We start from the raw sequence: 13,220 nt of genomic DNA on the forward strand, positions 1-13,220 counted from the left end.
AGTCTCTGGCCACAACTTTACTCTCCTTCCCCCACCCTCACCCAGCCTGTCTCCAGTTACTGTGGACTAGCCCCTCAAACTGAGTGGAACAGAAATATCTGCAGATGTATATGTGAATAGATGTGTATGGCATGTAGGTCTGGATGAGTAGACAGATGGGAGGATGGATAAGTAGATGAACTGATGGGTAAATTAGAAGGTTGCATGGATTGATGATGGATAGACTGGGAAGTAAATGGACAGATGGATAAATAGGTAATTGGGTGAATAAATGGATAAATGGATTGGTAGGTGAATAGGTAGAAGATGGGCATGTGGGGATGTAAGTGGACAGATGGATGGCTAGGGGAATATCTGGATGGACGAGTGGGCAGATCGATGGATGAGCTAATGAATGGGAAGAGAAAGTAGGTGAATAAATAATGGGGGAGCAGGGGACTACATATGGATAGTTTGGTGAGTCATTAGGTAGTTGGAGTAAATATACAAATGCATGGGTGGGTGGAGGGATGGAGAAATGGACAAATCAGGAGTGTGATGAGCTAGGAAGTGGAGGTAAATTGAAAGGCTAAAATTGGCCCTGCATCTCTGCTCCCCAGCACCACACACCTTTAGTTACTAAAAATGAGGCCTCTGTGAGCCATGCCCTGAGCATCCCCCTTTCACATCACTCCATTAATGGTCCCAACAATGTCGAGTTGGGGCAACTCCATCTGACGGCTGAGGAAACAATGCAAGTCACTTGCTCAAGGACACAGCAAGTCAGCAAAGCTGGGGGTTTGAACCCCTCCTGCCAGAGGCACTTGATATACCTAGTGCTCTAGCCACAGCAGCAGAGCCCTCTAAGGGAGGAGGCGTGATCTGAGGCTCCTGGATGTGGACAGATGGACACTGCCCCTCAGAGTGGGCCTGCCTGGGAAAGAAGCTGGTATGGGGTGGGACTTCACACTTGTCCCCATCTGCACTCTTCCCCCCCCCCCCCCATGTGACATTCAAAACCAGGAGGATGGTGCTCCGGTCCCAGCAGTCTTGGTTAGAGTTGGCTTTAACGCATGCCCCCCCCCCCCCCAGCAGCTTTGGGGGTCTGGCGATCTGGAGAAACGCTCCACACCAGTCCTCCATCCACACCTTCTCCAGCCTTGGGGGGCAGGGACGGGACAGCGCTGCATCATTCCCCGTGGCACTCCGCTCTAAGGCCATTAAGAGACGCCTCCCCATCGATCGCATCTGCTAAGTGCTGCTGATTCAGACGGGTGGGGGTGGGGTCCCCTAGGGGCAGAGGGGTAGGAGCTGGGCAAGGAGAGGGGGAGTCCAGGAAGGAGGTGGGGAGAACTGGCAAAGCTCCCTACCACCCCCATTTTCCAGATGACGCGACTGAGGCCCAACCAGCTTTATAGGAGGCGGAGTCTCCCCAGGGTCCCTCTCAGGCGGTCCTAGGGGAGGGGGCTCTGGGAGCCACGAGGCCCCTCCCTGCCTCGCCATCTCCCGGCAAGCTCAGAGGGGCGGGGAGAGAGAGCCAGAGAAGGAGGAGAACTCGGGCAGCTCTGCAGAGGGGGGCAGGAGCTCCGGTGTTTGGTACCCCCAGCCCCTCCGCTGTTGCCGTTTGCTGCAGTGGGGACACAGGTGAGGTCGGCCCTGTGGGTAGTGGGAGGGGGCCACTAACAGCGCTGTCCTTGCTCTTCCCTGGTCCAGCTCCCACGCCCTAGCCCATCCTGGGACAGTCCCCCTGGGTCCTGCTAGACCTTGTCCTTGCAGAGCCTCCTTCCAGGGACCCAGCCCCCTCCCCTGTCTGAGCTGCCTTCTCTCCCAGGCCTGGCTGTGGCTGCTTCTCCTCCTCCTGCAGCCGCTGCTGCTGCTACTGCTGCTGCCCAGCGCGCACCACCAGCCCCTCGGGGTGTGGTTTCCCCAGACCAGCCCCCAGTAGTGGGACACAGCCTTATCTTGGCTTTCCCTCATCAGCCTCCTGCCAGGCCCAGCAGCCCCCCTTCCTGGAGACACACCCAACTCCCTTTCAACATCCCACTCCAATTTCCAACCCATTTTGAGGAGAACCCCCTTTTCCTCTTAGTCTTTTTCAATCCTCTGGGTGTGTGTCCCCAACTTCCTTCCAATTGAGCCCAGCCCCCTGGGATTCCCCAGGCCCCTTCCCTGTCCCTGGAACTCCTGAGAGTGGAGCAGGCTTTCTCAGTCCCCCAAGATACCCCTCTCCCCCAGACACCTCTCAGCCTCTGGAAAATAACCTCGCCCTTGCTCTACCCCGTTAGACACCCCACTCCCTTCTCCAGCCCCACCTCTCCTTCCTTCCCCAAACTCCTGTAGAATGTAGACACCCCCCCCCCCAGGCTATTCTTGGCAGCTCGAGGCACTCCCAGGACACCTCTCAGCCTCTTTACAACCTCCTGGCTCTATAGACATCCCGTAGGTGGTGCACCAACCCCTTTCCTAGATCCAAGAAGGGATTCCAACCCCCTTATCTTTTCCCAGAAGTCTTCACGGTGTGGACCACCCTCCTCACCTTTCTCACCACCACCCCCCTAGCCTAGAACTCCCCTCCAGACACTGATCTCAGCCTCTTCAAACCCTTCTGGTCCCATTTCTACCCCCCAGAATGCCCCAATCCCCTCCCCAACGCAGCTAAATAGGTCTAGTTCCTTCTTCCATCAGAACTCCCGAGTGTAGACAGCTCCCATGTTTCTTGCCCCCACTAGATACCCTCAGATCTCTCAGGCACACGCTGACCCCTCTAGAATCATCTGTCCCTAAACGCTCCCTCGGATCCTTCTCTGTCCCTCCAGACGCCCCTTCGCTGCTCCTTTCCATGTCCCCTAGCCCCTTCCCAGTCCCTCAAGCCACCTGTCTGGTCCCTCCTAGGCCCTCTAAATGCCCTCCAAGCCCCTGCCCCTGCCTCTAGTTCCTCCTCCAGTTTCCTCTTGGCCTCTCTAGACATCCCCAGTTTCCTCGTGTGAGTGGCCCAGGGCCCCTCCCAGCCCCCACCATCCTGGAGACAGCCACATTCTCCTAAAGGCCAGGCGCCCCCCCCCCCCCAAGTCTCCGAGGGGCCTGGGGCGCGGCAGGATGGCGGCAGGCGTGGCCACGTGGCTGCCCTTTGCGCGGGCGGCTGCGGTGGGCTGGCTGCCCCTGGCCCAGCAGCCCCTGCCCCCGGCGCCAGGGGTGAAGGCCTCCCGAGGGGACGAGGTTCTGGTGGTGAACGTGAGCGGGCGGCGCTTCGAGACCTGGAAGAACACGCTGGACCGGTACCCGGACACCCTGCTGGGCAGCTCGGAGAAGGAGTTCTTCTACGATGCCGACTCGGGCGAGTACTTCTTCGATCGCGACCCCGACATGTTCCGACACGTGCTCAACTTCTACCGCACCGGCCGCCTGCACTGCCCGCGGCAGGAGTGCATCCAGGCCTTCGACGAAGAGCTGGCCTTCTACGGCCTGGTGCCCGAGCTGGTGGGCGACTGCTGCCTGGAGGAGTACCGGGATCGGAAGAAGGAGAACGCCGAGCGCCTGGCGGAGGACGAGGAGGCCGAGCAGGCCGCCGAGGGGCCCGCCTTGCGGGCGGGCAGCTCCCTGCGCCAGAGGCTCTGGCGGGCCTTCGAGAACCCGCACACCAGCACGGCGGCCCTCGTGTTCTACTACGTGACCGGCTTCTTCATCGCCGTGTCGGTCATCGCCAACGTGGTGGAGACCATCCCGTGCCGGAGCCTGGCGCGGCGGCCCCCCCGGGAGCAGCCGTGCGGGGACCGCTTCCCGACGGCCTTCTTCTGCATGGACACGGCCTGCGTGCTCATCTTCACCGGGGAGTACCTCCTGCGCCTCTTCGCCGCCCCCAGCCGCTGCCGCTTCCTGCGCAGCGTCATGAGCCTCATCGACGTGGTGGCCATCCTGCCCTACTACATCGGCCTTTTCGTGCCCAAGAACGAGGATGTGTCCGGCGCCTTCGTCACCCTTCGCGTGTTCCGGGTGTTCCGCATCTTCAAGTTTTCCCGGCACTCGCAGGGCTTGCGAATTCTGGGCTACACACTCAAGAGCTGTGCTTCCGAGCTGGGCTTCCTCCTCTTCTCCCTCACCATGGCCATCATCATCTTCGCCACGGTCATGTTCTACGCCGAGAAGGGCACGAAGAAGACTAACTTTACTAGCATCCCCGCAGCCTTCTGGTATACCATTGTCACCATGACCACGCTTGGGTGAGTTGCAGACCCTGTGCGGGGAGCTGCCCGATCCGTCCACTACACTCACCTTTTCTGTAAAAGGAGGTTGGGCACACGAGCTCTGTTTGAGCTTCAGTTTGCTCATCTGTAAGAACGGAGGGAGTTGGACGAATCTGCAAATCCCACCCAAGCTTTGACAATGACTTGGGTTCAAGGATTGTCTTAGCTGTACCCTTCCTGTTGACCTTGTGTTCTCTGGGCCTGTTTCCCCTCTGTAACATGAGAAGATGATCCCTTTTGAGGGGCTTTAGTGACATCGTGGTTGTGAAAGTTTCTGGTACAGGATAAATAGGTATTGGTTTTGTATCACCCCCTATTCCATCTTTTTTTTTTTTTTTTAAATATATATATATATACATACATACATATATATGTATATATATGTATTTTTTTATTTCAGAGAGGAAGAGAGAGAGAGAAACATTAATGATGAGAGAGAATCATCCATCGGCTGCCTCCTGCATACCCCCCCACTGGGGATCAAGCCTGCAACCCAGGCATGTGCTCTTGACCGGAATCGAACCTGGGACCCCTCAGTCCGCAGGCTGATGCTCTATCTACTGAGCCAAACCGGCCAGGGCCCCCTTTTCCATCTCGAGGACCCACAACTCCCAACCCTCTACAAGCATAGTGTGAGGCACTACCTCTGTGGCTCTCCAGAATAAGATACTTTCAGCAGCATCTTTTTTACTGACAGTCCTTGAAAGAAAATAGTTGGGATAAAAACATCAAATGGAAGCACCAAACTCATGTTGTTCTTGAAGACACTGTCTAGGGCAGACACTGTGAGCCTGTCCTAATTTCTGTCACCGGGATTAGGTATAGACAGTATCTGTTGAAGGGATGGATTGAGCTTGCTCAGGGATTTAATAGAGGTATAGAAAAGTTGATTTGAGGTTTCTAAAGTGTAGAATTTAATTCTGGTTGGAGGTTCGGGATTAGGTCAACAAATACTGAGCCTTGAAAATGGATTGGAACTGAGTATTTTGATGCCTTTTACCCTATTTAGTCTTTTGGGTTTGTTTTTTTTTACCCTATTTAGTCTTCACAACAACCCTGGGTGGGTGGGCAGCTGCCCATGTCTCCTAGTTGAGGATACCGTCTGAGTTGACACATCACAGAGCCAGAAGTGCCCAAGTTGGAGAGACTTGTAAATAAGTCAAAATAAACAAATGAGTCAAAAAATAAAGAAATAAGGAAGAGCCATGAGGGGTGGGGCACAGCTTGAGCAAAGGCTTAGAGGCTTAAGACTGCAGAGGCTGCACTTTTGTGGAGGGCGTCCGATTGGTCCTGTGGTTAGGACAAAAGGATGCTGTGTGATCTTGAGCAAGTCGGTTATGGAACCTCCCTGACTTTGGTTTGCACTCCCTCTGGGAGACAGGGTGGTGAGATTGGCTCTGCTCCATCTCCATGGGTAGGGGATGGCATGGAGAAACACGTGAGGACAGTTTTGGGGTTTCCCTGGGGGAACAGGAAGGGGTCCTACCTAGAGAAGGTAAGACAGATTTAAGCAGGGATTCAGAGTCCTTCAGCTGGCTGGTAGTGGTGGAACGAACTCTCTCCATGAGGCCATGTTTACTGCCTGTAACTTCCTCTTTCTCCCCCATGCTGGGTATTAATAGATTTCCAGCTGAGTCAGATGCCTGCACTGCTCGCATGGGGGCAGCAGATGGCAGGGGCTGAGGGCCCATTCTCATTTGACCCCCGCTGGTGACCAGAAATGTCATCCCTCACATTTTGCAGAGCAAGAAACTGAGGCTCAGAGAGTTTTGAGTGCCTGGCCAGGGTCACAGAATGAGTTGGATTGAATGGGATGCAGTGGGGGACTGAGGGGTGGGCGGGCACTTTTCTTGACCTTGCCTTACCTCCTCTGGCCCCAGATACGGAGACATGGTGCCCAGCACCATTGCTGGCAAGATTTTCGGATCCATCTGCTCACTCAGTGGGGTCCTGGTCATCGCTCTGCCTGTGCCAGTCATTGTTTCTAACTTCAGCCGCATCTACCACCAGAACCAGCGCGCTGACAAGCGCCGAGCACAGCAGGTAGACGCCCCTTCCATCTCCTGTTCCCCCCCACCCCAAGCCAGTCAATCACCTCCTGTGATTACCCACCTGACTCTTTCTCTCCTCTCTGTAGAAGGTGCGCTTAGCAAGGATCCGGTTGGCAAAGAGTGGGACCACCAACGCCTTCCTGCAGTACAAGCAGAACAGGGGCCTTGAGGTGGGCAGGTGCCAGATCGGGGTTGGTCGTGAGCAGTGGTGGGAGGAGGAAGGTGCTGACCTCATTTGTCTGCTCCATCCGCTCCAGGACAGCGGCAGTGGGGAGGAACAGGCCCTGTGTGTCAGGAACCGGTCTGCTTTTGAGAAACAACATCACCACTTGCTGCATTGTCTCGAGAAGACAACGGTGAGGCCTAAGGAGAAGGGGCATGGCAGAGGGAAGGGGGTCTCTCTGCGACCGAGCCAGCTCTCCCCTGTGGACTTGGAGGCTCACTCCTAATCGTGGAAATCACGCAGGGCTTCCTAGAAGAGGCCCGATAGAGCCGAGCCTTGAAGGGTGGGCAAGGGAAGGAAAGAGGGAGCAACTTCCGGAAAGGAAGGCAGGGCATGAGCAAAGGCCTGGTGGCGGCGGCAGCCCTGATGTGGCGCCTTGTGACCGTGCCTCCCTTCTTCCCACAGTGCCATGAGTTCACCGATGAGCTAACCTTCAACGAGGCCCTGGGTGCCGTCTCGCTGGGTGGCCGCACCAGCCGCAGCACCTCTGTGTCCTCCCAGCCAGTGGGGCCCGGCAGCCTGCTATCCTCTTGCTGCCCCCGCAGGGCCAAGCGCCGTGCCATCCGCCTTGCCAACTCCACCGCCTCGGTCAGCCGTGGCAGCATGCAGGAGTTGGACACTCTGGCGGGGCTGCGGAGGAGCCCTGTCCCTCAGAGGTAAGAAACCCCCACCCCCTGGCCATCCCTGAGGAAGCTCAGAGCTTAGACCAGAGGGGTCTGAGATTTCATGACTTCAGGCCTAGCAAGTCAAGCTCAAACCCAAACTCCTCCATGCTGGGAGCTTGGGCTTATCTTGTCCGGAATTCCTTGCTCTTCATTCATTCCCTTGCCATTTATTGAGCACCTACTATATGCCAGGCAGAGCTTTAGGCACTTTGGAGTTCACTTTGGGCAGAAATCCCTGACCTTCTGGAACTTATATTCTAGTGGGATGTGACCGTTAATAAACAAATACACAGATGATGCAGTGTGTTAAGTGCCAAGGAGAAAAATAAATCAGGGATGGGGGACAGAGAGAGTAGAACAGGGTATGACGTAGTTTTATCCGTGTGGTTAGGGAGAGCTTTGCTGAGGTGATATCTGAGCCAAGACCTGAAGGAGGTGAAGGGGCGAGTCATGTGATATCTAGAGGAAGAGCTTTGCAGGCAGAGAAAACAGCCTGTGCAAAGACCCCGAGGCAGGACTAGGTCTGTGTGTCCCTAATAAGGAACCAGAAAGCTACTGTGAGTAGAGTGGAGGGAGGGAGGGAGAGAGTGGTGGGAGGTAACATCAGAAAGATCAGGGACAAGATTATGTAGCTCTCTTACTGTACACTATTATGAGGACTTAGGATTGTAAGGAATCTATCATAATAGATGTTTTGTGTCTGTACGCCCATGTGTTCCAGGCACTATTCTGAGCACTCTGTATCATTTATTATCTCAATTAATCTTCACAAGAACCCTGTGAGGTAGCAATACAGCAGGTTCTCGAATAACATCATTTTGTTCAATGTCGTTTTATTTTTTTGTTGTTGTTTTTGTTCTTTATAAATTACCATTTACATTCAGTATTCTTTGTATTAGTTTTAGGTATACGGCCTAGTGGTTAGACCATCATACTTTATAAAGTGTTCCCACCAATATTTCCAGTACCCACCTGGCCCCATACATAGTTATTAGAATATTATTGACTATATTCCCTATGCTGTACATCAGGGGTCCTCAAACTTTTTAAACAGGGGGCCAGTTCACTGTCCCTCAGACCGTTGGAGGGCCGGACTATAGTTTAAAAAAAACTATGAACAAATTCCTATGCACACTGCACATATCTTATTTTTTTAAATATATTTTCATTGATTTTTTACAGAGAGGAAGGGAGAGGGATAGAGAGCTAGAAACATCGATGAGACAGAAACATCGACCAGCTGCCTCCTGCACACCCCCTACCGGGGATGTGCCCGCAACCAATGTACATGCCCTTGACCGGAATCGAACCCGGGACCCTTCAGTCCGCAGGCTGATGCTCTATCCACTGAGCCAAACCGGTTTCGGCACATATCTTATTTTGAAGTAAAAAAACAAAACGGCAAAAACACCCGCATGTGGCCCGCAGGCCATAGTTTGAGGACGCCTGCTGTACATTCATCCCCATGACTATTTTGTAACTACTAATCTGTACTTCTCAATCTCTTCACCCTTCTTCACCCAGCCCCCCAGCTCCCCTGCCCTCGGGCAACCACCAGTCTGTTCTCTGTATCTCTGAGTCTATTTCAGTTTTGTTTTTTCAAGTTTGTTATTCTTTAGATTCCACATATAAGTGAAATCATATGGTACTTGTCTTTTTTGTTGTTGTTGTTAATACTCACCTGAGTATATTTTTCCATTGATTTTTACAGAGTGGAAGGGAGGGGGAGAGACAGAGAGAGAAACATTGATGTGAGAGAGACATCAATTGGTGGCCTCCCCCATGTGCCAGACCAGGGCCGGGGATAGAGCCTGCAACCTAGGTATGTGCCCTTGACCAGAATCAAATCCTGGACCCTTCAGTCCACGGGCTGACTATCCACTGGGCAAAACCAGCTAGGGCTGGTATTTGTCTTTGTCTGTCTGATTTATTTTACTTAGCATAATACCCTCTAGGCCAGTGGTTCTCAACCATTTTAATGCCGCGACCCTTTAATACAGTTCCTCATGTTGTGGTGACCCCCAACCATAAAATTATTTTCGTTGCTACTTCATAGCTGTAATGTTGTTACTGTTAATGAATCGTAATGTAAATATCTGTGTTTTCCGATGGTCGCGACCCACAGGTTGAGAACCGCTGCTGTAGAGCCGAAGACCATCGGAAAACACAGATATTTACATTACGATTCATTAACAGTAGCAACATTACAGCTATGAAGTAGCAACGAAAATAATTTTATGGTTGGGGGTCACCACAACATGAGGAAGTGTATTAAAGGGTCGCGGCATTAGAAAGGTTGAGAACCACTGCTCTAGGTCCATCCATGCTGTCACAGCTGGTAAGATTTCATCCTTTTTTATGACTAATATTCCCAATGCCATTTTGTTATGACATTGGTGAAATGACTAGAAAGTTAACCCTTGTTTTTATTAATTAGCCTGTGGTAAAATTTGGGTGTAAATCATTTCACTTGAAGTCACAGAACTCATTAACGATGTTAAGTTTGGACTTACTGTATTATTATTCCCATGTTTCACATGAGAGAAAAGAGAGGTTTAGAGTAGTAAAATTGGGATCAGGATTCGAACCCAGGACTGCCTAACTTCAGAGCCCTCACAGTGATTGGGGGTGCAGGGGAACCATTTAGCACAGTGCCAGGGATCCAGTAGATGCTCAATAAATGTCATGAGTGCCGTAGCAAGTATTAAGATGACTTTTTAAGAACCTTCTGTCTTCCCACCCTTATCCACAGCCGCTCAAGCCTCAATGCCAAGCTCCACGACAACCTTGACCTGAACTGCGACAGCCGGGACTTTGTGGCTGCCATCATCAGTATCCCTACCCCTCCTGCCAACACCCCAGATGAGAGCCAACCTTCCTCCCCTGGCGGCGGTGGCGGGGCCAGCAGCACCCTCAGGAACTCTAGCCTGGGTACCCCTTGCCTCCTCCCTGAGACTGTGAAGATCTCTTCCCTGTGAGGGTTGGGCCCCACCATCCATAGGGCCCTCTTTATTCTTGGGGACTCCTTTCCAAAGCCATATTTTTTGGGGGACAGACAGGGGCAGGCCTGGGGAACCCCTTCTGCCGCCCCCCCCCCAATTGAGAACTATGCAATGGAGTTTCATGGAATGGCCTACCTTGTGGGGATGTAGCCAGGGAATGGGACACCTCCCCCACCCCAGACAGATTTCCTGGTGGGAGCTGAATTGCTAGGCTTCCTCAGGCCCCAGCACACTGGGACCAGACCCTCCCCCCAGCTGGCCTCCTGCATGCTCCTCCCCTTGGGCCCTCAGGCTCCCACCTGACATCTGAGCTCTAGCCTGAGAAGAGGTGAGACTTCCTCTTCTCTCTGTCAGGGGGCTGTGGAGGTTTGGGGATTCTGGGAAGAGAACCATCCCCTCTGATCTGGCCTCCAAGAGAGGTCCCCACCCTCCACCAGGCCCAACAACACCTAAATTCCAAAGCTTGGAATGCAACCTCAGGCTTCATGGGCTGTGGCCTCAGCAGTGACCTTCCACCCCCAGGCCTTGCCTCAGGGGTCAGGCTGCCTCTCCCAACACACACAGATAGCACAAACACTATCCCCCTTCTCTGGCTGCTGGAAATGGGTCCTTGCAACTCCATCCTCTGCTGGGCCCCCAGCAAACTCTAGCAATAGCAGCTGCTGCTGTGACATTATGCAAAGCCTCTGCCCAGTTTGCTGCATTTACATCTGCCCTAATCAGAGGGGCCACCTCTAATACTCCTCCTTCTCTCCCCTCTGGTTTGCTTCTTTCCTGGGTTGGGCCGGAGTCTGGACCGGCTGAGATAAGCACCTGGCAACCAACAAGGGTTGGGCTGGGTTTGGAGATCATGAGCTGATTCCTTGTACTTGGGCAGGAGTCCAGAAGCGCCAGGAGCTGAGGCCTGGGTTGTTCTTGAACTCTGGGAGTTGTAGGAGGCAGGAGGAACTTCTCTACTCCTCCCCACAATACCTTTCCACATATTCCTCTCTCTTCTCCCTCTTGGGTCACCTTCCGGAACTCTGTTTGCTCTCAGGCTGATTATCTGGCATCATCTCAGGTTCCCTGTCCCCAGCACTGTCCCTGTGGAGCTGGTGGCTGACAAAGATGTAGTTTTCATCAGTCAATAAAACCTGAGAGGAGAGATGAGGATGAACACCTCCTGGCTCAGTGGCTTTGGGGGCTGGGGAGGGCTGGGGAGTTAAAAGTACTCTGATTTAAATTCCTTTCAACTAGTAGAAGGGCTAGCGTGGGTAAAGGTATGGGAGGTAGATGGTTGGTGATGTGTTCTGGAAGATGAGGGTCTAGGAGAAATGAAAACGCGGGGCTTGAAGAGTTGACTCTCCAGCCAGTGAGGCAGGCTAGGAGGGGTCCTGAGACATGTGGACATCATCTGCTCCAGCTTCCTCACTCACAGATGAGGAAACTGAGACCCAGAGCAGCACATGCTTGGTTTGGGGGAGACTTAAACCCCGGTTTCCTGACAGAAAATGGCTCTGAATTGAACCCTGATGAAAAGCATCGCTCAGTGTGGCAAACCCCCCTTCCTTGTGGATGCCCCTATATTTTCTCCTCTGGACTACTGGGTAGATTAGGCTACTGTGTGACTGAGCTCTGTGGAGCACTGAGAAGAGAGACCTTGGATTCAGGTCAACCTGAATTCCAATCCCTGGGAAAGAGAATGACTTAACTTTTCTTGCCCCAGGCTGCTATTCTGGGAAACCGAGATAATCCTTTCTTTTGTTCACCAAATATGTATTAACTGGATATCATGTGCTAGCCCTAGGGGTACAGAGATGGGAAAAGTAGACCTCATTTCTGTCTACAGAGGTGAACATGGAAGGCAGCTAAGCAACGACAATATAGTGCAGGAGAACTAAGATGGATGGATTACAGAAGCATGTAGAGAATCTAACCTGACCAGCACAGGAAGAATGAGGGGCAGTTAGCCAGGTAAAGACAAAAGGGTAAAAATGTTTCAGGCAGAGAAAACAGCGTGTGCAAAGGCCTGGAGGTTAGACAGCGAGCTTGGGGCCTTTGGGGAACTCAGACTAGTTGAGTAGAGCTGGGAAAGAGAGTGTGAGGCTACGGTGAGGGTGAGAATGCAGAGGTAAGCCAGATCACACAAGGCCTTTGAAGCTAGGATACAGATTTTGGACTTCATCCTAAGGATAATGGGGACCTCTAAAGGCTTACAAACAAAGTCCTCATGAGGTTTGTGCTTCAGAATGATCATTCTGGTTGTGGAGAGTGGATTCGAGAGAAACACTCCTGGAGGGAGGAAGAGCAGTGAGGAGGAGGCTTTTGTAGTGGTCAACACAACAGGCCCAGTAAACTTGAGTCCTCTCCCATTAAGTGGTGCCCTGTCCAGGTAGTGGCAGTAAGAGTTGGACAGGCAAAATTTTCGAGAGGTAGAATTGGCAGGGCTTGGGATGGACAGGCATCTGGGAGTTGAGGAAGAGGCAAGGCTGACTCCTAGGTTTTCTGGTTTGGGCAAAGGCTGGGGGTGCCATACACTGTCCAAGGTAACATCAAAGCTGTTAGCACATAGTTCCAGGCACACAGTGCTTGGTGATGACTAGCTACACTTTTGTAAGTTCCGTTTTAGATGTGTGGTGCTAGACAAATATCCAGTAGGGAGTGGGATATATGGGTCGAGGGACATGGCCATGAAAAGACTCAATGTGATCATGTGCATAGGCATTAAGCGCAGTGCCCTGAACACAATAGGCCCAGTAAACTTGAATCCTCTCCCATTAAGTCTCATGAAAAGAAAACACAATAGCACATTTATTACTGACACCCTTCAGGGAAGACTTCAACTAGGGTTGGCATCTGAAGGAAGTTTAGATGGCACTCAGAAGAGCTTTTTGATGGTCTCTCTTTCAGTCCATCTATTGTATGACTTGGCTCCTAAGATACAGCAAGCCCCCACCTCTCACAACAGCTTCTTGGTTTATGAGCTCAATGGAACCCCACAACTCCCTGAGGGAGTCTGGGCAGGCATTACCATTCCCATTTTACACATGGGTAAGCTCAAATTTGAGACACAGTGACTT

At 52.5% G+C, this 13,220-nt stretch overlaps 1 protein-coding gene across 1 annotated transcript; it reads left to right on the forward strand.

The window, feature by feature from the left end:
• Positions 1 to 133: 133 nt before the first annotated feature.
• KCND1 (potassium voltage-gated channel subfamily D member 1) lies at positions 134 to 11,230 on the forward strand. Its single transcript, XM_079764783.1, has 6 exons — positions 134 to 4,196; positions 6,101 to 6,263; positions 6,358 to 6,441; positions 6,529 to 6,627; positions 6,900 to 7,150; positions 9,912 to 11,230. The coding sequence occupies exons 1-6, from the start codon at positions 3,076 to 3,078 to the stop codon at positions 10,135 to 10,137; spliced, it is 1,944 nt and encodes a 647-aa protein (XP_079620909.1). The 5' UTR covers positions 134 to 3,075; the 3' UTR covers positions 10,138 to 11,230.
• The last annotated feature ends 1,990 nt before the right edge of the window (positions 11,231 to 13,220 follow it).

The sequence above is a fragment of the Cnephaeus nilssonii genome, assembly GCF_951640355.1.
Source record: "Cnephaeus nilssonii genome assembly, chromosome: X".
NCBI lineage: Eukaryota > Metazoa > Chordata > Mammalia > Chiroptera > Vespertilionidae > Cnephaeus > Cnephaeus nilssonii.

Coding starts and splice junctions, on each gene's coding strand:
- KCND1 (XM_079764783.1), top strand. CDS start 3,076: ATGGCGGCAGGCGTGGCCACGTGGCTGCCCTTTGCGCGGGCGGCTGCG. Junction 4,197..6,100: donor GTCACCATGACCACGCTTGG/GTGAGTTGCAGA, acceptor CTCTGGCCCCAG/ATACGGAGACATGGTGCCCA. Junction 7,151..9,911: donor AGGAGCCCTGTCCCTCAGAG/GTAAGAAACCCC, acceptor CCTTATCCACAG/CCGCTCAAGCCTCAATGCCA.